The sequence below is a fragment of the Heterocephalus glaber genome, unplaced genomic scaffold, assembly GCF_053883595.1.
Source record: "Heterocephalus glaber isolate CG9 unplaced genomic scaffold, H.glaber_assembly_v1.0 deba00001457, whole genome shotgun sequence".
NCBI classification, from domain to species: Eukaryota; Metazoa; Chordata; class Mammalia; order Rodentia; family Bathyergidae; genus Heterocephalus; species Heterocephalus glaber.
In genome coordinates this window covers 31824043-31848957 of record NW_028258305.1, presented here as the reverse complement: position 1 = coordinate 31848957, position 24915 = coordinate 31824043, and the positions used below count along the sequence as shown (strand labels likewise).

At 39.8% G+C, this 24915-nt stretch overlaps 1 protein-coding gene across 4 annotated transcripts in view; it reads right to left on the bottom strand.

Annotated features, from left to right (window-relative positions):
• Fez2 (fasciculation and elongation protein zeta 2) overlaps nt 1-24646 on the bottom strand; it is a 43026-nt gene extending 18380 nt beyond the window's left edge. Inside the window, exons 1-5 of one of the 4 annotated variants that reach the window (XM_021253716.2) lie at nt 24313-24646; nt 20182-20290; nt 14327-14443; nt 12365-12506; nt 9952-10220 (exon numbers count right to left, since the gene is read on the bottom strand). In XM_021253716.2, the coding sequence (XP_021109375.2) occupies nt 9952-10220; nt 12365-12506; nt 14327-14443; nt 20182-20290; nt 24313-24602 (927 nt within the window). In that variant the 5' untranslated portion in view covers nt 24603-24646. The remainder of the gene's footprint in view (nt 1-9951; nt 10221-12364; nt 12507-14326; nt 14444-20181; nt 20291-24312) is intronic. The other 3 variants (XM_021253717.2, XM_013070170.3, XM_013070171.3) reach the window with 3 other exon arrangements.
• Between the last annotated feature and the right edge of the window lie 269 nt (nt 24647-24915).

Genomic DNA, 24915 nt, shown 5'->3' with positions numbered 1-24915 from the left:
AGACATAAAGAAGTCAAGAGTGAATTTTTGATTTTTACTACATTAACTACTGGGCCACACATGATCATTATTATCGTAACTGCAAAATACCAACGGAAAATAAAATATCCAAAGCTGGTGGAGATAATTATTGCCTAGAGAAGGCAATATTATCTTTCATAAAATAAATTTGTTCCACATCTAAAATAATTGATAATCCAGTTTTAATTTATCAAAATAATAATCATACATCCAAGTTTCTCTCTATTCTACAATGACCCCTATGCCCTGATCCTAATTTTTAGCAAATGCTCTTGGCAATAAAGAAAAATGCAGAGAAATGCTATATTATCAACAAATTATTGTTGAAAATGTATTCACGTTTATATTCAAGTATGTGTATATGGCAAAATTTATCAAGGGAGGGAAATTTATCTTGTCTATTTCTCTATTTTCTTTAAAGTCACCTTGTATCAGTGTGGATAAATAGTGTGCCCAGGGGACTGCAAACATTCTTAAATCTTTTGTTTGTCCACAATCTAGAAGCAACTGGTTGAGCTACTGGGTCTCAGACACACACACACAGCACAAAAGTCCATCACTGGTCATGGACCTTGCCGTGTAAGTGGCTTGGAGAAGGACTGGCCGAGGTGTCACCTTCTTCGAGTAACACTCAAGACTGCTGCTGATGGGGTCTTCAGAAAAGGAACTAATAAACCAATCCTTAGGACAAAACAAGGCAACATTTTATAATAAATTCTGGACACAATATAGTGATCTATTTATTTATACAAACTCACTTAAATGGAGTTTACATATTTTTTTCCTCTCATTTTTAATTTTACTGTACCAGGGGTTGGCTATAAAGGGCCAGACGGGAATTATTTTAGACTTTGCAATCATTTGACTCTGTCCTTGTAACATCAAAGCAGCCACAGATGATATGCAGATGAATGTATGTGGCTGTACTCTAATAAAACTTTATTTATAAAACAGCCAGAGGATGGACTTGGGCCTTGGGTAGTAGTTTTCCCTGCCAATCCTTGGTTTAAATCAGCTAAGCAAGCATGTAAATTTCAAAATTTCCAATTAAAAAGAAAGGGGAAAGGTTAGGTCCCTGTTTGGGCTAGTTGGCTGGCTGATTGGTTGGTTGTTTGGTAGCTGGTTGTCTGGTTGGTTGGTTTTAAACCCAAGCCACAAATTCAAGTAGATGTGTCAGAATAGTCCTTGTAGGCTTAGACCTAGGATAAATAAGAATAAGTTCAGGATGATCTAATAGTGGCTGTCTAAATAAAAATAAATTTCTTTTATTGAGGTCACCTGTGGTCAAGATTAAATGAAAAACTATTACTGGGGGCACTTTTGCATATAAAACGGAAACAAAGAGACTGGCTGTTACTGATAACATGAGCTAAATGAGTCTTAAGATAGAACAAGGCTTCCTTGAAAGAAAAATTATGTATGGGAAAGAATATTTATCATCTCAACTCTAGCTCTCTCCCAACTCTATGCAATTATCTCCCAACCCCCAAAGTAATAAATCAGGGTAAAATGACTATTTTACAGCAGTTTCTTGTTTTCTCCAGTACCTGTTGCTCACGGATTGCTAATATCAGGATAAACTTTTTCAGGTTACCAAGCAGTTATACATTTCTGATGGTGGTGAGTATAAGACATTAGAACTCCCTTCACAGTTATGTGTGATTAGAGCAAACAAAAAGGCATTATCAATTCCTATGTTTTCAACCATAGAATTGTAATAAGCAACCTCACATGTCCTGAATTCCAAAGACATTCCTCGATTTTCGAAGAGTACAAGTTTACCTATGTATGATGCTAAGCAAGTACACAATAATGTCTTTAATTCTAGATGAACTGCAGCTACTAAATTAAAACATAACCTGGTATATTTTAACTTGTCCTTGTACTCAAGGGAACTGCCATTAAAATTCAATGACCTGTGAATATGTTCAATATAAATAAAGCCTGCCCTGCCCCATCGAAAAGAGAGTAATAATAATTCCAATACCACAAATCCAAATCTAGAATTCAATCTCCATGTCCAGGAAACGTGTGTCATGCTGGGGAGACACAATGAATGAGTCTTTAAGGAGCCTGCACTGTGTCAGAGAGATTTGAGCCAAAGATTATGATACAGTACTGCCCTGCAACAGCAGAAGTATGTGCACACTCACAAATAAATATGAAAAACATCTCAAATATGACATAATGGGCAACCTATCAAAGAATACAAGTGGCCAATAAATCAAACTACTGCTTGCCTATCATATCAGTATGTATTAAAAGGCTAATCATGTCCACAGTGCAAAGTGTTGGGAAATGGCAGCTGTTATACTATGATTAGGTCAATTTTTGCAAAACAACTTGAAAAAGTTGGTCATTTAAAATTGCAAATTCAGCTGGGCATGGTCGCACATGCCGTACTCCCAGCACTTAGGAGGCTGAGGCAGGAGAATCAATGTGAGTTCAAGGCCACCCTAGGCTACATAGCGAGTTCAAGCTGGTCTGAACTGCACAGTGAGAAACTGTCTCAAAAAACAAAATAAAATAAAACTGCAAATTCTTTGATCTAGAAACCTTATTGGTTTCAGAAACTGAGTAAGTTACACTAAATAAAAGAATTTTTTTTAAGTTCAATTTTTAAAAAATGGTAAACTTTGATTTAATGACAGGAATTTCAGGTTCCTCTACAATATCCAAGGGGGGGAATGTCTAGTGGGAGCTGGACATTTTTTCTCAGGGTGTATGGAACTCTTGCATACATTATTTCACTGAATCCCTCCAGAACTCAAAGGTGTCTGTATCCAGTGGCAGCACCAGGATTCAGATGCAGCACTTAACCCAAAGTTCCTCATCATTAAACCACTCAGCCTCTGCAGGCTTGGCACCTGCTAGAAAGGTCGACACAGATTTGCAAGGTTATCTTTCAATCTCTCATTCATTCAGCAGAAATGTACTAAATATCTCAAGTTGGACCTAAAGATAGGAAGAAAGTGAAGTTAGCTTTCCTATTCTTAGGGAAACACAACTGCGACTGGCATGAAAAAAAATTGCAACATGATATGACTGTGTTCTGAGACAATTTAGTATTATGAATAATACTAAACCTGACGAGAGAGAAAAGTCAATTCTTCACTGAAAATTTAAAGCAAATTTTCCAACACATTCAAATAAATTTTTTTTTCCCATAATGATCGAGAGGAAAGGGTCAAAGAAAGGAAGACAATGCTTGGTCATGATTTTGAGTTAAAAAAAAAAAAAAAACAGAGGAAGTAGGTAAGGAAATCCATTCCAAAATAAGGAAGTAGAATATATAGAAGCATCAAGATCCAAAACAGCATGGTCAATTCAAAGAAATGCAGCTAGGTCACCAACTGATAGGACCTTCAACCACCTCTTGGTGCTGTGAAACAAGACGAAGGAAACATCATGTCTCTTGCTCTCTTGAATTACATTTCCCAAAACTCCTCCAACCTCCCTCCAAACTGGGAGGTGGAAAGGGACTGGGAAGTGTCCCTTACCAATCAGAAGTAGCAGTGGAATAGTGGCTATCCTGCAACAACTCCCTGGCAGCAATGCTACTGACCACCTTAACCAGCCTTTTCTTTTCTTAAGCACACTTACTACTCTACCTGACATTACACTGTCGCTTCATTCTTTCCCTTGTGTGCTGCCTGTGTCCCTCATTAGAATATATGCTCCAGAAAGGCAACAGCTTTGCCTGCTTTTCTTGCCATTGTGTCATGAACAGTGAGTGCCTGGCACGAGGCAGGCACTTCACAAGTATCTGCTGAATGAATGACTGCTGCTTTATCTTAATATATAACAGATGGTTATTTTTAAAAAGTAAAACTCAATTCAAGATAACATTTCACTTTTTTAAGCTACTGTTATTTTCTTTAAGATCTTTTCAGGTTTCAGTGAAATTTCCTAAAGCTCTAAATAGTATCCCTACATGCCCTACTTTTTTTTCAACTGCAATAAATGTTTGAAACAAAACATGTCTCTAAAATTAACTCTGCTCTATTCCCAACCAGATATATTTCACTAGAGTATCTGTGGACCAAAGAGAAAAAGCTAGCAATTACGGATAAAATATTATACCCAATACAAATGGATGTAGTGTTTTGATAAAACATGCTTGAAGTGGGCTGGGGATTTAGCTCAGTGGTTCTGGTGCCTGCCTCACAAGCACAAGGTCCCAAGTTCGATCTCTGGTATCAAAAAAACAAAAAAACAAACCAAAAAAAAATCCTTGAAGAAAAATGGAAGGAAGCTATTCCAAGCGTAAGAAAAAGTTTAAGTTCTACTATCTCAAAAGTACCTCTGGTAACTCCCAGCACCCGGAAAGAAGGTCCCCCACTGCCATTCCACGCTCCTAGGGTAGAGAAGGTGAGCCAGTCCCAGAACCCAGAAGGAAGCTCCCCCGCTGCCATTCCACGCTCCTAGGGCAGAGAAGGTGAGCCACACAGGCACCAGAAGCAACCCCCCCACACACCCCCACCCCCGTGGAAATGTGAAGACATGTAAACAAGCCTCAAAAACAGACTTCTGGATCACCTACAGCAGCCTCAAAGGGAAATGAGATGGAACAATCCGAGATACTCAACCACCTGGACTCTCTGAACTGGCAACAAAAGAGGATCTGGGAAAAATGAAATCAGAAATAATTACTCAGATAACAACAAAGGTTGCGCTCATAGTGCAAGACATGATTAATAAATCTAGAGAGGACACAGATAAAAAAATAGAGGATCTGAGGAACATGATGGAATCCCAACGTAGGAAACAAATGGAATCCATCAAACAGATGCAAACAGATTTCCAGGAGATTAAAAACTCCATCGGAAGTCTGTGCAGCAGAATGAACCAATGTGAGGATAGAATTTCAGATATAGAAGATAAGATTGCAATTAGTGACCAGGAAAAGAAAAATTGCTTTAAAATTGTAAGGAAACATGAGAAATCAATCCAGCAGCTGCTAGATGATGCAAAGAAGAATAACATAAGACTGATTGGAGTCAATGAAGAAAGAGGAGAGAGTGCAGATGACATAAAAAAAACTCTTCACAGAAGTGATGGCAGAAAACTTCCCAAGGAGGGGAAAAGAACTTCACATACAGATAAGTGAGGCATATAGGACTCCAAGTAACCTTGATCAAAAAAAATCTACACATAGGCATATAATAGTTAGGATTCCAGAAATCCAACAGAAGAATAAAATTCTACAAGCAGTGAGAGAAAAGAAACAAATCACATACAAAGGAAAGCCCATCAGAATCACAGCAGACTTCTCAATGCAAACCCTCAAGGCAACAAGAGTTTGGAGTGATGGATTTCAAGCCCTAAAGGAAAACAGCCTCCAACCCAGATGGATGTACCCTGCAAAACTATCTTTCAAAATTGATGCAGAAATAAGATACTTTCATGATAAAGAGCACCTCAGGAACTGCATGAATATCAAACCAGCACTCCAAAAAATTTTAGACAATACCCTAGGAAAAGACAATGAGGATCACACCCCCAGGAAACCCAGCAGAATGAATCCATTGGGCGTGACATATCAAACGCAAAGGGGGAGAATCCAACAAAAAGAAAATGTCACAACAAGGCTTTTAAAACTTTCAACTTCATCTCCCTAATGAGTGTATAATTCAATCTTACTATTGTACTGATTAGTATTTTTCTGATTCTAGAGTTGCACACCATTCCTTGTGCTATATTGGCTATTTATCATCTTCTTATGTCTACATTTTAATTGGGTTGTCTGTTAATGAGCTCTAAGAATACTTTATATATTCTGGTCATAGGTCATATGTATTGTAAATATGGTCTGTTTAAGGACTACTTTTCATTTTAATGATGTCATTTAAAGTTCTAAATTTTGATGGAATCTCATTTATCAATTTTTTTCTTCTATACATCATGTTTTTGTATCCTAGGTAGTTCTTGCCTACCCTGAATTCATAAATATTTTCCTTTATAATGTCTTCTTAAAGTTTTACACTTTTAGGCTTTCTTATTTAGGTTCATAGATCCCTTCAAGTTGTTTTCATGTATAGAAAAAAAGGGTTGAGGTTAATTTTTTTATATACGGATACCAGGTGTTCTAGTGCCATTTGCTGCAAACACTGTCTCTTCCTTGGCTCTTGAATTGAGTTTATATTCTATAAAATGCTAATGTTAGATAATCTTTCAAAACTCAGTGGACCATATATGTGTGGTTCTACTTCTAGATTCTCTGTTTTACTCCAATGATCTATATGTCTTTCCTTACACCAACATTGCCTTGATTACTGTAGCTTTAGAAGAAGTCTTAAAATTAGGTACTAAATGTCTTCCAACATTGTTTTCTGGGGTTTTTTTAACTTTTCCAGGTCCTCTGTACTCCTACATAACTTTTAAATTTCAATATCCAATTCTTCATTTATAGCAAGTATATACAGACCTGAATTTTTGTATATACCTTGGGTTTTCTAATCCTGATAAATTCAAGTACAAGTTCTAGGAGGCTCCTAGAGATTTCTTAGTATTTTCTCTGTAGATGATCATTTCATCTACATATAAAGATTTTGCTTCTACCTTGCCAATCCTATCCTAATTGTGTCATTTTATTGCCAGACTATTTTGATTTGGGCCTATATTTCAAAGTTTAATGGACAGATGAAGAGTAAGTATATCTGCCCTTGTTCCCCACCTTAGGGAGAAAGCATTGTACCTTCTCCATTCACATAAGGCGTTTTTGCTGAAGTATGGAGTACATGTCTTTAATCTGTTGAAAAGGTTCTGTTCTACTTCTAGTCTCCTGATAGCTTTTACCATGAATAGCTGTAGAATTTAGTCCAATACTTTTTCTCCAACTAGTGACAGGATCATATGGCTTTTTCCTTTCCTCTGTTAAAATGATGGCTTTGGGAGGTGGATCTTCCAAAGCTGAACCAACACTGCCATCCCTGTAACAAAACCACTTTCTACATCCTGCCAGATCTGACTTCTAAGAGTTTGTTTTGTTAAACAAATTTCTATCTACGTTCATACTTTTTGCTTCTATTATCTTTATCCAATTTTAGGATTAGCACAATGTTGAGTTCCTAAAATGAGGGGAGAAGTGTTCCTTCTTTTTCCTGCTTTAAATGTTCGATATAATTTATCAGTTAAAATGTATACGAGCCTGTTGCTGTCATATAGGTAGGTTTTCAAGTGAGGAATATACTTTAATAAGTGCTATTCAAATTTTATATTTCTTCCAGAGTTAGTTTCATTAATTTGTCTTCTAATGTACTTCTTAGAAGTTGTCAAATTTATTTCCAAACAGATTTTTGAAATATGCTTTCTATATCCTTTTAAATTCTGTAAAATCTGTGGTAATGTCTCCTAGGTCTTGATATTTTAATTTTAAAAATGTGTAATTGATATTGTGTAATAGGAAGTAAAGGTCTAGGGGGGCAGGGGAGGTGGGAGGGGGGAGGGGAAAGAGGGGGAGGAAAATATGAGAAAGGGAAAAAATGGAAACGGGATCTTCGCAAGTGGGGAGGGGAGGGCAGGGGAAGGGGGGAAAAAAATAAGAACCAAGATACTCATGTAATGGTACAAGATCCCAGTGATGTATGTGAATGTATTTTATACCTAAAATGTACCAATAAACTTAATGGTGGAAAAAACAAATGCCTCTGGTAGGGAGAAAAAAGTGACTGACGTTATTGGAAAAAAACACATAACATCTATTAGAAGGTCACCATTTTTTAAAAAATTGTATCACTGATGATAATTAATTCACAGAAATCAGGCCTTGTCAAAGCCGTACGTTATATAAATGGGTTGGGAAGGTAATACTTCATGAAATCTGTTTACTGAACTAGCTGTTTCACTTCAGGGTTCTTCTGAGCCACCTACCACTATCTTCAAAATCACAGGTTTCAGGCTGTTTGTGTCACAGATGGGATGGTCATTCCCTGGCATTTTCAGCTAAGAAAAGATACAGGTAAAAGTACCAGAAGCTGAGCCATGCCATTACTGTCTAATTAAAGTTTTGACACAAAATAGTAGCTCAGAACTCAAGAAGCTACTTTAAAAGTTCAAATACCGTGAAAAGAATTACTCTTCAATGTATCTATTTGAAGACTAGTAAAGATTCAAATATGTCCTAACTGCTACCTTGCCAAATCCATTTCACAATAGAAATGCCTTGTTAAGTGACACAATGGGTCTATTCTAACCCTGTTTACATGAGAATTACAAAAAGAAGCCTTTGCATCCCTGGAGGGATAAATTTATTTTTCTCAGTCAAGTGTTAACACCAATAAATAAAGGATTTTACATGTAATACCTAAAAGCAGATAGGCAGAAATTGCCAACCATACTATGACTTTTTCACTAAGCATTTTATTTAATCCCACTAGCATTAACAGGGCAATTTAAAAGGTGCAATTTTTTAAAATATGAGGTGCAAAGCAAAATACAGTCCTTGATATTTTAAAGGAAATTTCCCAGAACCATATATTCAAACAAACTTTTTTTTCTAGAGTGGTCTGTAAAAAGGATTAAATACGCACCTTTTCAATCATACTGACATTTCTTAAAAATAAAATATATGAGTGCTTTTTCAAAGTCAATTGATAAGCTCTGTCCTCTCTAACTACATATAAATGAACATTACACAAGTAAAACATGAATCCCTTCATGGTTAGTAGCAGCACTATGAATGGACTACACAGCAAGATTCTTTTTTTTTTTTTTAAATCTTTCAAGTAACATTTCCACTTTATTAAATGTTTACATGTATAATGATTTTTAATATTACCTTAGATTCTTTTGGTTTGTGTTAAACACTTATGAGAGGCCCAGCAACTGAGAACTGTATTCTCTTCCTACAGTTCCATCAGTGCCTGGTCAGGGAGACCTACTACTCTGCTAAGTATTCTCTAGAGAAGATAATTCAAGACTTAGTTAAAGAGAGTTTATATTATTTTAAGCCATAATAGCCAGTTTGTGATTATGTATTACCATGCTACCAACATCATAAATTAAGAAAATATCCTCTTGGACCTAGGGATTTAGCTCAGTGGTCCACCATGTGCCTCGAAAGCACAAGGTCCTGAGTTCGATCCCTGGTACCCCCCAACAAAAAAGAAAATATATCCCCTTTAGAAAAATGGATCCCTTTACCCAACCACTGTACTCTAAAAATAAAGCCAACATTTTTTCATACATAAAATCGAGGTAGAAATATACAAGGCCTCAACTAATGACAGAAAAATGAGTTATAAAATCAATAGAAAATGCATCTCACATAATCCACAGGTAATGTTCATGATAAAATTTAATCAGGTAAATTAACAGGACCACTTGAGAAAAAAGATAAAATAGAACACAAAACATTCTTATATAAAGGGTCAAAGTTTCAAATATCCTAATTTGTTTTCATCCATCAGTAATATTCTGGTCTGTAGGTCAAACAGCTCATTGTCACACACTGCCACTAATATCCTCGTGTCCTGACCTTGAAATCAAGAGGGACCTGTTTTTACAAATCAGGTGACTGAGGCTCAAGGCAGTTGCGCCATCTCTAAATAGGCTCCTTTTTAATTTATTACACAATCCACAGATTAAAAAAATAAAACCATTCATCAGCCCACCAGCCAAATACAGCCACTATTCACATTCTGATGTATTAAAAATGGTCACTTGCTAAGGCTTCCTTTAAGACATTCTCCCTGTCCCCTTCCTGCCCCTTTCTTCTCTCCTAAACATTTCAGTGTTGAATTATCCTGATAGCCACCAAGCAACACTGTACTGAAGAAACGGAGCAGAGCATATTCGGGAAGAATTGCTGCTGCGTTCTGATCGGAGGCACAGCGCTCCCGCACACGCCTGACCTCTCGAACCTGCCCTTGGCCAGATGTGCTGGGTGCCTGTTTCCAGCGCCAGTGCCTCCTGCAAAATATCACTTACTGTGCCTGGCATGTGACTTCTCTCATTCTTCCCATTCTGAGAGCTGCCATTTTTTAGTTTCTTTTTCTTTTTAGCCGTTTCTTTGTGCTCTTTCTGTTTGTTTTGCACTTCAATAAGGACAGAAATAAAGCTGTTTTTTACTTCCTTTTCAAACTCCAGTTCATCTCGCAGGGCCAACTGCTGCACCAGTTCCTCAGAGTACTCCTTAATGGCACTCTCAATTTCTTCCAGGAGCTCATTTAACTCAGACACGGACAGCCTTTTCACCCCTGTGACCAAAAACAGTACAGCAGACACTAAGACAAAAGTGTTTCAAAGCAGCACAACAGTGGGTTTTACACCAAAAAGCAAAAACAATACTCTAAGCAATTAAACTGTTCATGATCTTCTCAGACTCCTCACACTCCTGGGGAGAGTGGCAGGTCCTGGGGAGAGTAAAGGTCAGTGGGCAATGCCACTTCTCACCTAGCTGAGATGAGAAGTATAACAAAACTTTTTACTTGCATAAACCAAGCACCCCATGAGTTAGCACTTACTCTGTCAAGACTGAGAAAGCTCAGACATGGAAAATAAGAAGCACAAAAGTTGAAGGACTGTACAAAAACTACCTGCTGAGAAGAAATGGTAAGCAATTTCACAGGATTCTGGGACACTCCTGGAGAGAGAAGGAGTCGCACTAAAGAATTAAACTAAATACACATTTAATCATACATGTCTCAATTTGTGGATTTGGTTGACAAATGAGAAGATGAAAAGGAACAATATTCCCTCCCGGCCCACTTTCCCTCATGTGAGAGACAGGACACTGTTGAAGACCTAATCCCCAGTACCTCCAATGTGACTATATGACTCGAAGTTAAGAATGTTTATAGTGGTAATTACGTTAAAATGAGGACATTAGGGTGGGTTCTAATCTGGTGTGACTGTTGTCCTTATAAAATCAAGAGACCAAAACAGAGGACACACACAGGAAGATCATGGGAAAACAGAGAGAGAAGAGAGCCGTCCAAAGCCAAAGAGAGGCCTTGCCAGAAACCACATATGACAGACAGCACCTTCATCTCAGACTTCTGGCCTCAGAACTGTGAGAATATAAATTTCCATGGTGTATGCCACTCGGTCTGTGGTACTTGTTATGGCAGCCTTAGAAAACTAATATGGAGTTTGATATCCTAACAGATTATCAGGATGATCTTTTGGAAACAAGACTCTAACAATGCTAAGTATGTATCTACAGCAGCATGGTACAAAAAGACCATCAGAAAGAGTTTCCATATGTTAAAAGGAAGCCACACAACCAGAAGGCATCCCATATGGGTCATCCCATAATGTAAAACCAGGTGACAATGTGAGTTAGGAGATAGAGACTCCTTTGCTGTCCATTCAAAGAGGGAACCAGTCATATGGCAAAGATTAGATGCATGCCTGCGCACCAGCCTCAGAATATTCACACACTGGTTGTAGTTATTTGGAAACTTTTCACAGTAATCAAGTACATGGTTTTTACAAGTCATGATTCTTTCGTATGTCAAACAGATCCAATTCAAGCACAATTTTGATTCTCAAAATTCTTCATCTCTACACTAAAGACAACTATTTGTAAAGAAGGAATTATTGATTACTGATTGTTTTGTTATGGGCTAAACTAAATCTCCCCAAAAATGCCTATGTTGAAGCCCTAACTCCCAGCACAGTGGTACCTCAGCACTCATAGTTAATTGGTACTGGGAGGCATGAATATACCAAAAACAAGCACCAAACAAATTGTTTTGGCTGGAAAGGGGAGCGGGCCATGAGGCAACAGATGCTGACAAGTTCTAACTTTAACAATTGTTACCAACCAAACAACATGTACCAGGACAAAATTTGTATGTAACGATGAGTCAAGTACCAAATTCAATGAGTTTCACAGCAGTCAAGTACCAAGGTATGACTGTACCTCAGAGTGGAATGCTATTTGGAGACAGGATGCTTAGAAAGGGAATTAATTTAAAACAGGATATTAGGCTGGCACCTAATGCAAGACGACTGGTGTTCCTATAAGAAGAGGAAATTTGGAGAAAGACACACGTAGAAGGAAGACCATGTGAAGACAAAGGGAAAAGATGGCCATCTACAAGCCAAGGGGAGAGGCCACAGAAGAAATCAAGCCTGCTGATGGCTTAATCATGGGCTTTGGGCCCACAGAACTTGGAGGAAATGGATGTCAACTATTTAAGCCACTCAATGTGCAGTACTTTGTTGCACAGGCCCCAGCAAACAAAGACAGAGTTAAACACAACACAGTCCTCAAGTCCAGAGCACTGCAGTATGAGATGGCCAGCGAAGGGTATACAACCCAGCCTCTGAGAAGCTTTCTGAAGATGATTGCATCACATGTCTGAAATGGACAAAAAGCACAAAGAGCACTTACTCTCTTCATAGCTGCTCATACTGGACCTCTTAAGAGTTTGAATCTCCTGGGACAGCATTGAGAGCCGATCTGACTGTGTAGGGGTTTCATCATCTTCTGGGTCTGGTGATTCCTGCATCATCTCTTCAATTTCTTCAATAACCTTCCGAAATACACACAGAAGTATTAATCAAATACAGAGGGGAAAATGACTTGTCCATAACACGGTGCTCACCTGAGGTGCCCAGGGTAGAAGTGCACTGAAATCTCACTAACCAACTGTGTGCAGGAGTGAATGTTCTGAATAACCAAAATTTTGATTTTTAAGAGTAAACATGGTTTTTATCATAGAAAATGTGCCACACACTAAAAACAAAATTAAGCACAATACACTTTAATGTGTCTACCATGACCCAGTAGGCCCCACTAGATATTGTGATGTCTGAGAAATGGTGCTACAAACACTTAGATAATTTTTTCCAGACATGACAGGACCAGATTATGAATTTACAGTCAAAAGAAGGCAAACAGAAGAAAATTTAAAAGTATACCATGTGCATGCACTTAATCTAAAGCTATTTAATCAAAGATCTTACATACAACTTGGAAAATACAACAGTATAAAAACATATACATAGACCAAGAGACTACCTCACTGACAGCAAAATTTTCCTCTAACAGCAGAAAAAGAATTTCATATAGTAATTCAAAGACAAAGGGACATTTTAAAAGTACTTAAAGTACAGAACAAGAAAGAAGAAAGAAACCTGCAAGAAGCAGGAAAATTTCAGAAATACATCTGCCTTTTAAGCAACAATCTACTGTCATAAACACTGTGGCTCAAACTTTACAACTGCATCTCGACCTGTTTCAGATTCTAAAAGTGGAAAAAAGAAAATGGAACTCAACAAAACTTTAAAGGAAAGCCAGAAAAAGGTACTCAATATTTTGAAAAAAGGTATTACACATTAAGAAAAAACTATTAAAGAAAATACAATTAAACGAAAGTGTACATATCATATTAACACACTTTGTGAATATGCAAGCTTAAGAGGCAGCACTTCTACTGAGGGAAAACAAAACTGTATCTGAAGGCAGTGGGATTATGCTAACTAGAAAAAAATTTCAGGCGGATTCCCAGGGCTCGATCATGAATGCCTACGGCCACATCTTTGGAATCATGTTCTACCCCACAACAGCTCTCTAACCCACTACTACTTTGCTTTTTTAAGCACCATACTCTTTCCCAGCCAAAAATAATCCAACCAAAAACATGACAAAGAGCATCAAAATGACATACATTAATGTGCATTTTTAATGTCCTCCTCCCAACCCTGCCATAACGCATCACTTACTGACCTCATCTTGCTAGCCTAAAAATAGAGGGTGGCAGAATTCACAGACCCAGTAACTAGGAACATTTTATTTTGGGACGAAGTTCTGGCCTCACATTTTGACACTACAACAGAGGTAGGAGGAGTCCTCAGAAAATGAGACAGCTGATTCAACCGCTTTCCAGTGAACACAGGGTTGACATTATTAGAGCATTCCACAAGAATAATGCTCACTTCTTTCTGGAGCACATAACAGGGACATCAAATATATGCTAGTGTTTCTTACCCAGAGTATGAAATAAAGTAAATACAGATAGATTTCTATACTGATGTATTATACTTTGCCCATGTTTGGATAAATCTAAAGAAAGTAGGAAATTCACAATATTTTTGTGATTTTGGGTTAAGAAACAAGCCTCCCTTAGTAACATGTACTCTTAGTAACACCTAGATTAGAGATCTTCCCAATTAACAAAACTTTACCTCCAGGCAACATATACTTTCTTTTCTTCCTCAGTGGAAGAGTTAAATGATAAGCCTATATATCCACACAAGTGAAGCAAAAGAAGTAAATTCTGACATATCAATAAGCAATGCTTTTCAGCTGTACATGCTGCTCTCTTTGCGCTGACGAGCATCATCTTGATACCTGGTCTGCCGTGAAGAGAGGCTCCTCATTAACACAGGAGACAATGATTGAATGCATATCCAACTGTTCTCTCAGCTCCTCGTCATCTGATGTGTCAAAGAGCAAACGATCACTTATCTAAAAGCAAAAATACCCACAGTTAAAAGGACACTCTGATCAAAACAAAGTCAGTATCTCTGGGTAAAAGTGAAGGCAGTGGAAAGCATGTGTGGAGAGTTCTTCCTTGAAAGGGAGAAGTTGTTGGGTCACTCTGGGCCAAGTGTGTAGTCCTTTACATATACATCCCAAGCAGAAAGAACGGGGTGGAACAAATACAAAAGTACTACGGTATGTTTACATCCCTATGGCCTGATATAGACATACACTCAGCTATTTTTTTTTTCCAGAAGAAATCGCTATAAGAACACTTTACAAAAGCTGACATGTTATTGAGAAAAAAGACAGAATTCAGGAAAAAACATAGGAATTAGAGCAAAGAGAAGGGAGAAAATGGGCAGACTTAGCAATGTTAGTTAAGCAAGACTGGTGTTTAAAAGTATGCAGAAAACAAATTGAGTTACTGGCAAACTAACTTCTAACATTCGCAGTAACAGGAAAGCAATTAACATCCTGGCAGACAGGATCTATCCAGGCAGGAGGGTCTCACTTGGCCCTTCAGTGGAACATCTCTTCTTCCCAAAGAAGAGTATCTCTAGATTCTAAAAACATCTCCAAACCTAGCTGTGTTGGACTATCTCCAGCCACCTATCCACATTCTCTCCACGCTCCGTGCCCAGGAGACTGACCCTATGGACCACATCAAAGAGCACCCTTGACTTCTGGCTTCCAGCTGATTACACAGCACTGGCAGGCACTGGCAGACCGCAAGGTCAGAAGGTGAGGGCCAGGCCCTGGTTCTGCTGTCCTCCTCCCTGCCAGACTGCCATTTGTCGATGCTGGCTCTCTACCAAAGGCCACAGATCTTGTCAAGCAGACCTCTCCCCACAGCTAATCTCTCTAGGTTCCAAAAACTTCTCCCTCTCCCTACCTATTCATGTCCAAGGCTGCTAAAGTGCTACATGCTGTTGCTATCCCTGGAGCATTGTGCCATGCCTAGTTGGTTCCCCTTAACCCTGCCCGCACCAATATAACAGGCCCGGTCCTAATGCTTAGAATTTAGTACCAGTACTAATTATAAAAGCCTGACCTGGAAAAACTTAGCATATTCAAGTGGACAAGTGATATATGGTCTGTCTGTCTGTCTGTCTGTCTATCTATCTATCCATCTGTCATGACATGACTATTCTAGTGATGAACAGAACTGAAATAAAAACTCTATTCCTCAGGAAAGATTAATACACACTGAGTTTCTGCAGAACAAATGGGCAACAAGGACTATGTAAGAAGAAACCATGTCACTCCATTTCACACCAGATAATTAGAATAATATATTATATTACAGGTTAAGCAAACAATCTGAAAATTTTAAATCTCAAACTTTTTGAGCATCGATGTGACGACACAAGTGGAAAATTCCACACCTGACCTCATGTGACAGTTTGCACTCAAAACACAGGGGCACCAAAAATACTGCATAAATTGCCGTCAGGCTAGGCGTACATGGTGTATACAAAACATAAATTCTATGTTTAGACTTGAGTGCCATCCTCAAGATATCTCATTATGTATATGCAAATATTCCAAAATCCAGAAAGACTCAGAATTTAAAATACCTCTAGAGTATTTCTAATAAGGGCTAGTCAACCTGTATATAAATATAATATTATATTTAACATAATTAAAGTAATAAATTCTTATCTGGGAAATGTATTGTATTTATTAGTACCAAGGATATATCTAACATGGAGAACCCAATGGAGTGGTCGCAGGTCCCTTCCACCTCCCAAGTTCCTGATACGGGAGCGTGTGAAGTTTAAGGGTGAACCAGACTATAAGAGACCTGTATATGAGAAGAAAAGGGAAGGGAGCACTGGCCTGCTGCAAAATGAAAGGCAAGAAGACTCGGGCTCGAATATGAAAGAGAGGTCAAAGCAATTCTTGTAATGACAGAGGAAGTAAACCTAGAATCATGGCTATGAAGCTAAACTCGAGAGTAACTAGTTCAGACCAGAATCAGATGCAAGAGGCATCAAGAAAGGCACAGGGAAGGGAGAGGAGACTGACAGTGAACCTGATATATTCCATTTACTACAATGAATTACATGTCTCTTGAGGCTGAATTGGTGAGCTAATTATTAACTAAAAAAACCACAAAAAAGCCAATTATCATTACCCTAGGAAAAAAACAGAAACTGTAATAGAAGTAAACAATAATATTCCAAAATGAGTTAACCATGAATATTTAGTAGAAATGATGAAGATCAATTTCACCAAGGATTTTGATATGATTACACTGGGAAGACAGGGACCTTTTGTGGGAAGGTTAGAGAGCTAAGAGCTAGAGAACTGTAAGACAGCTAAATCTTCATGCTTTGGGTCAGTGGATAGTCTAAAATTAAAAGATAAAAGCAAGTAAAATAAGTAGGTGATCTGCTAGAAGCGGCAGCTGAAGCAGTTAAGTGGCTGCCTGCTGCAACTAAAAATCAAGGACAAAGTAAGTGGGGCAGAGGCTGCCTGTTCATCTAAAGCCTATGATTCTAGGCTGCTTTTTAAAATTATGATGGTTTTTTTCTTTAATAATTTAATAAGAAAGGTAAAGAGACTAGGCTCTTCATGATGGAATATTGGATTTCCAGCAGCGAAGCTGAAGAAAGTGCCATAATGTGATAAGGGTAAGTGGACGGCTGGAGGTGGACCTAACAACTTTGGTCACTGGTCCTCACACTTCAAACCCACCTGCTACCACTTTTCAGAGTTGTAGCTTGCGCAATACGGTTTTGTCTTTTTCCCCTTCTGGCTTATAAATAATAAAGTTTTAATTTGAAAGAACACTTAAAGAAGACATTATCCTCTTCCTGATCCTACATAAAGATATAAAGATACATTCTGTAAAGTCTCTCTCCTAGAAGTGGTGTGCGCAGAAGGAGGAAGATGTACAGGAGATGTTTCCCAGCAAAATGAAGTAGAAGCATATACAAGATAGAGTAAGTCCAAAATACACTAGCAATACCAGTAAACTATTAGAATAAATTTCCATGACAAAAGAAATAATGATCCCAGATCATCTTTCCAGAGAGGAAGCCAAGCCCATTCCCCCAGAGAGACGGCATACGCCATGAGCCAGAATCCCTCTCAGGCTTTGAAAACTAACCCTGGCTGTCATGGGGATCATCATTCACTCTCCCGTTAGGCACAAATGCGTTCTCTTCGGGCCAAGCATTCCCATCACTCCTTCCTATGCCAGGCTTAGATACAGAGCTCGTGGTACTGTTTCCCTGCGCGAAACTGCGGATGTATCAGGTGGAAAACACGTACTCATGCAAGAATCTGGAATGTCCTAATTGCCTTACTCTAGAAAAGACCCACAAATTTAGAAAAGTGCATCTTAACCTGGTGAATGAAAGAAAACAAAACATTGAATTCTAGCAAACTGTGGTTTTTCAAGGTTTTTCTCATCTTAATGCAAAAAATAATAAATCTATTGTCAAGAAAAAATTTCCTCCGGACCCTACTTTACAGCTGTAATAATTTAAAGAATGCTTCCAAAAAGTAAACTGTACATAGCTCAGTCATGGAAAGAACAGAACACTCAGTTAAAATGGTAAATAAAGTAACTTTCTCAGGTTAAAAGTATTTTTAAACTACACACCACCCAAAAGAGTGACATGGTTGCTTCTTACATAATCCTTGTTGCCCATTAATTCTTCTTGAGGAATAGTCTGATTTCAGCTCTGTTCATCACCAGTCATTTCATGATAGACAGATGATTGACTGATTGATTGACTGATAAGACAGATGAATTTATCTGTTTGCTTTCATTTGTTGAGTTATTCCAGGTGAAGCTTTTACCCTCAATACTAGCAGTAAATTAAGTCTTTACTAATCACTACCTTGGCAGCACCATTACTCCAGCATTGAGCACAACATTCAAACAGCAGCTCCTATTCCCAAGGTCCAATCTCAGAAAAATACAAGACTCACATTTTATTCAGTGAAACTGTCTTAGAGTGCCCATTTGTACTGCTAAAGTGCTTCTCTATGAAACTATAAAAGGAACTTCTCTATGCTATTTTTTAATAAGTCAAACAAAAAAACACTCATGGGCTGACAACTATGGGTTTAGCTCTATTTTAAATAATATAGGAAACCCTAAAGAAAAAAGACGACCTTCCACACGATCTCTGATTTTACAGTCACAATGATGACATAAGTTATCACGCACTCAGCATCGCTCAACAAGCATGAGTCTCAGCACCCGCCTTCTGCCATGTACTGCGGCAGTTACTCAACAGACAAAATACAAAGATATCTGCTGGGAAGTCACAGTCTAATGACAAACCCAGAAAAAGGGGACTCATAAAAAACACAGTAATGACTTTACAGAAGCACGAACAAAGGGCTGTGGGAACCAGCACCCATACACCTCCCCACCAGTGTTGGCGATTTCCACTCAGAGGAGTGGAAGGATTTAGGCCGTGATTAAGGGACCATCTGTCTGGGATGCTGTAGGTGGGGATCTCCCCCCACCAAGTGAGGCTGGATTAAATGTCCTTTAAAGTCCCTTCCAACTCTAACATTGTATAATTCCATGAGATCAGCAAAGGCTAAAACAGTAATAGGAAGCTTCAGAAAGGGAAGGGAACTTAAATGAAGTCAAAATGACAGCAAGGACCTAAATAAATAGCAGAAAGAGCGTAACATATTTTGTTTTGCTCTTTTCCACTAAATGTGTGCCAGGTCAATCTGAAAAGCTTTAATGAGATTAAAGATAGGAACAAACAGTAAGACTCCACATACTGTAATACTGGGAAAGAGTCAGAATTCACTAAAACCCAAAAGCAGCAGGCTCTTCTGGGTCACATATTTAAGAAAATTATTTTCTCAAAACATTAACAATACTATTTAAAATTCTAACAGCCATACTGCCTTACACTCTCAATAATCACACACTTACACTTAATGAACTATACAGCGTGCCAGATAATGACATGAGCTTACACTGTTATCTGATAAGGAGCTTAAACAGTCTGGCCCTAAATTTTACATAATTTGACTATGTTTTTCATCAGCTTTCAGCAAATTTAGCACTATGATTTCCACTCCAACCAATTCTCTCCCCTTTTCTGGCCCCCTGGGCATCCTATCTCTTGTCTCACACTTTTTGACCCAGGTATCTTTACTTCACAATACCTGAATAAACACAGGAGCCTCAAGCTGGATAAGTCAGCCACACACACATTAAAAAGCCAAAAATTGAATTTTTTTTTTTCTTTTTTTGTACCAGGGAGTGAACTGAGGACCTTGCGCTTTCAAGGCAGGCACAATGCCACTGAGCCTAAATCCCGGCCCCTGAAATGTCTTTTAATGGTTCCTCAATATTCACCAAAATAGATGGTTTTTGGACAACAGGTCACATCCAGCAAGTCGCTAAATTCACCAGTAAGTGAACTCTGTTGATATCCCAGTATCCTCAATACACTGGACTCACAGTGAGAGTTCTCAGCACACCAATGTTATGTTACGTAAACAGAAAGAAATGGTGATCCTTGGTGCCCACATTTTCCCTGGCAATGGAAACAGATAAACATACAGAGGTGGACGTGTGCTGGGAAAGAATCGGAGGGCCATACTAGCAAAGTGACAGCAGGGCAGCCAAGATGGCTGAGAGAGGGAAATACACGGCAACTCAATGAAAATGCTACTGTTCCATTTCCACCATCAACACCAGTCATGCAGAAAGTACTGGTTCAACTTACCCCTTTTTCTGAGAGGTTCAGAGTAAGCAAATGTAAAGTCCTAGTATGGGATGACTTCCAGTCTACTGGCATGACATTTCCAAAATTATCTGTCAGGGCATTCCAGATCCTTAAAAAGAAGAAAATGATAATCTGTGAAAGTTCATATTCTATGTCTTTTGTTAAACAAATATCCAGTATTACAACAAAAGAAGGACATTCAGTGTTGCAACAAAGTACAGTCTCCTAATAAGACTAAGTGAAAATCATATAAGTGGGCTGACAAGAAGTACTGATGGAGGCCAGGGATTTAGCTCAGTGGTTCTGGCACCTGCCTTGAAAGCGCAAGGTCCCAAGTTTGATCCCCAGTACCAAAAAAAAGCAAAAAAAGAATTACTGATGGAAAGTGAAGGGGTATAGAAAACTCTCCCAGTCAGTTGCTAACACTTCCATCATACTATGTGCTGGGCACCATTTCAAACAGTTTACATATATTCATTTAGTCGTCAAAAACGTTACCAATAGGAACCATTATTCTTCCCATTTTACAGATAAAGTGATTAAAGTACAGGGAAGATAGGTAATGTTTCCTCGGCCAGACAGGTACTAAACACACTGTTTACCACAATTATTTTTCTTCTGTAACTTCCAAACACATGAAACATTTCATAAGGCGATTCATCTCTAACCAAAACTTGCTATCTTTTCGAGGGAAAGGAGTCAATCTCAATGTGAGATCAGGATTTAATATCTAATTTGTAATATTACGAGCTAAGTAGTAAGACTAATGAAAGGAGAAGGAGAGAATTCACATAAAATGCACACAGGTCATACCCAAGGCAGTTACCCTACTTTATTATCAAGCAACATCTTGGGGATGTGATGGGATGAAATGAAAAGGAAATTTGACTAAGATTCAAGAAACAAATTTTCATCTCCACTCTTTCTCAATCCATGACCCTTTGGACAAGTCCTTTAACCTCTTTGTCCAGTTGTCTCTTTAACCAGCTGTCCTAAATGAGGCTTCGATAAGAAGCAGGCATTTCTTCCAGCTCCATTACTGTAGGCACTCATTCAGATGAGCTGAATTGAGGAGAATCCACACCAGACTAGGACAGCAAACTCCAACTTCAACCCAAAATGCAGGTTTGGTGCCAAAGTCATAATCAGCACAGTAAAGCATGACATTTTATGAAAAGACAAGAAAGAGTTCAGAGTTCAGATATGATATGATATGAACTTTAATTAGGGAAAGTTAAACTCTACATATTTGAGCTATTTACTGGCTAGAAGACACAAAGACATCACAGAAAAATTTAAAAACCTAGTATTTATAACAGGTATCTAATCATGAGTAAGTCATTAAATAACTGGGTGGATCTTTTTCCCAAGCATGTAAGTTGACTAAGGTACAAAAACACTCCTAGTAGAATGGAAGTTTAAAAATGGAGTAACAACACTTGATTTAATAAATAGGGATTTGCTAAAGAGCAGTAGCAATAGAATCGCAGCTGCCAAAAGCCTAACATCCTAAAGGACATTTAGCCATGGAGTACACATTATCTCAATGAAAACACGAAACCAAGAAGCTCTGAAAACTGAGTGCTTTATCCAGCAAATTGCCCAAAGTCAGGGTTCATTCCTACTCTCTCCTCTCTGTTGGAATCTGATCTCCTCAAATGCCAATGAACCAGAATGTCTCTGGACTGCTATTTGCTGGGCTTCTGGCCCACATCTTTCTGGCTACAAATTTTCATTTTCTTTTTTTTTTCTTCTTTTTCGGTACCGGAGATCGAACTCGGGACCTTGTGGTTTTGAGGCAGGCAGTGGAACCATGGAGCTAAATTCCCAGCCCTGGCTATAAATTTTCAAATACTGAGTAGCAAACTACATCCCTATCCCTGGTCAGGAACCAGAGTAGGATATTCTAGTAAGTGAGTCCAGAATTGGGGGGGGGGGGGTCCTTCTTAAATGAGGATATAAGAAAGCACAAATGGAGTAAAATACTTCATCCAGAAGTGACTGTGGGTGAGCTTGACCTTCTAAGAAAGCAAAGAGTAACCGACAATCGTCCATTGCCACCAAGGCAGAACAACTGTGGTTGTAAGGACACAGTGCCAAGTTTAGTGGAAGATTTCTAGAATTTTCTAGCATGAACTGCCTTCATCCTTATTATGAAGTATTACAATCAGTCATAAAGAACTGGAAGGGCAGCTCTTTTCCAAGGAGGTCAAAGTCCTGCCAGTGTTGAATGTGCACAATACCTCAGTAGATAAATACATTCTTTCTGTACTTAAAACTATAAATGGGGCTCAGAGAAGTTAAATATAGTGCTCTCTGGCAAGGCACGTGTCTAAGTAAAAGAAGTGTCAAGAATTCTCACTAGTGAAAAGAGTCAGAACGGACTCTATTGGGCAGGTATGCAAATGTATGCAATACAGAGGAGAAAAAGACAGTGGTTATGAAGCCCAGTTCTTGGGAGAGACTTCTTATACACTCAAAATCAAGAGACATGCATTTCCACCAACCCATGATCCACTAAAAATCATTATCAAGACTAGTATTTTAAATTTTACAACAACCTAAGTTTTAAGCAAAGGCTAAATTACTTTCCAAGAGTCCAGGCAAAACAAAAATAGGGATCCTTAGCTATATGCACAAGCCACTCATCTAATTACTCTTCAAATATAACGATTAAATCCAGAATGTGTCCTAAATCTTAGTGACTCAGGGTATATAAACATACATATATATGAAATATATAAATTACATATATCTGAGTATAAATCTACATATATATGAAATTCTTTGGGTCATTTCAAAAATGTCACCTTTTACTATATAAAATCCTATCACGGGCCAGGGATTTAGCTCAGTGGTTTTGCCGCCTGCTGCGCAAGCGCAAGGACCCCAGTTCGATCCCCGGTACCAAAAAAAACAAATCCAATCACAAATGTCCCCCTCCTCTACACCTGGCACCTGGGCAGGGCACACAGAGAGAAAGCGGTAGGAAGAGATCATCTCCCAGGGTAGCTTCTCAGTCACATCTACAGACCCTCATCCCCAACTCCCTCATCCCATGCTTCCTGCCTTCTTCCTTCTTCCTGATGAACCTTCTGATTCATGGTGGAAGCTCCTTTCTATCCTCATGGCTCCTTCCCACTAATACTCTGACATCCCATCCCACCCTGGTCCTCCTCATGTACACCACGCATTTTACTTTCAGCCTCTCCTCCCACAAATACAGTACGCTCAAGCTCCTTCGAACCATTTCTTTTATCTTTGGGGGTAAAACCGTGGTATATAATTACCTTTATTTAATCAAATTGTAACTGGGGCTCAGGGTGGTTAAATAAGTGGTCTCTGAAATACTCTCCCCCTTTCCTCCTCCAGCTCTCATAAATCCTGTGACTTTCCAATCGCTGAAATCGATCACTTATGTGAATCTGTAATCGGTACTGATCTTCCCACCGCCCTGAGACCCCTGCCATTAACAATTAGAGCCCTCGGTTTTTGTCTTTGTGGTGGCACGCACTCCACCTGGGTGGGCAAGTGGGGCAAATTCCTGTGGCCTGACCGCTGCCTCACAAGTTGCTCCCTTTACACATGCTACATCCCCGACCTAAAACGCTCGACCTTTCTTCGCCTGCCAGACAAACTTCCTACTCATCTACCAGGATTCAATTTGCAGATAACTTTTTCTATGAAATCTTCCCTACCTCTCCGCTAGCGATCCTCTTTCAAATCTCCCGTATCTGTTAAAGCACTTATCACACCCCTACAAATATCCCTTTGCAAATCTAGGTCCCATCCTACGTGGTGCCCTACTGGAGCGGCAAGGTCCAGTCCTTCACTGCAAGGTGGTTGCATGAATCACCATCATTCCCCCACCCCCACCCCCACCCACCCCGGTGGTGCAGTCTGCAACTACGAGCTCCGTTCGCGAGATTCACGGCCGGCAAGCCCCTGTCCAAGGACTGAGGGCGCGGCCGGGGGCGCGGCCGGGGCGCCAGGGGTTTTAAATCGCCGAGCGCGGGAGGAGGCGGAAGGAAGGAGGCGGGGAGGCGCCTGCGCCGGGCCCTCGGGCCGCCCAGCCTGGGGAAGGGAGGCTCCCGCCGGCCCCACCCGCCTGCCCGCCAGGCCCGCACTCACTCGTCCCCTTGCAGCAGGCTGCGCTCCGTGATGGGCCGCACGGCCGCCCGCGGGGGCTCGGCGCCCGGCACGGCGGGGCGGAAGCACAGGCTCAGCTTCTCCTCCAGGCTGCAAGCCAGCGCCGGGAAGCTGTCGCCGCCCCCGCCCGCCCCTGCCCCTGCCCCTACCCCTGCTTCGCCTCCGGCCCCCGCCCCCGCCTCGGGGCTCGCGTTACAGTTCTCCTGGTCCGGGAGGCTCCCGGCCGGCTCCTGGAACTCATAGAAATCCTGCCAGTCGCCGTCGGCCGCCATAACCACCCGCTGCAGTCGCGCGCCCCGCCCCGGCCGCCGTCGGGCCCCGCCCTCGAATCCACGCCCACTCCCAAGCTCCGCCCCTCCCCGCCCCTCGGTGCCCTCCCGCGGGTCTTTACTCGCCCTGAGTTCTGGAGTTGAGTGGGATCCCAGAGAAGGGAAAACCTGAGCTGTGTTGTCGCTTCCTGTATACTCTATCTAGCTGTAACTTCCTTCTTACCTTGCTTTGTTAATACCTTGATCTACATGTGGCTAACGTAAAGGATTTCTTTACATTTACGCGCTTGGGTCATATTTTGCCTGAAGGCGTTTT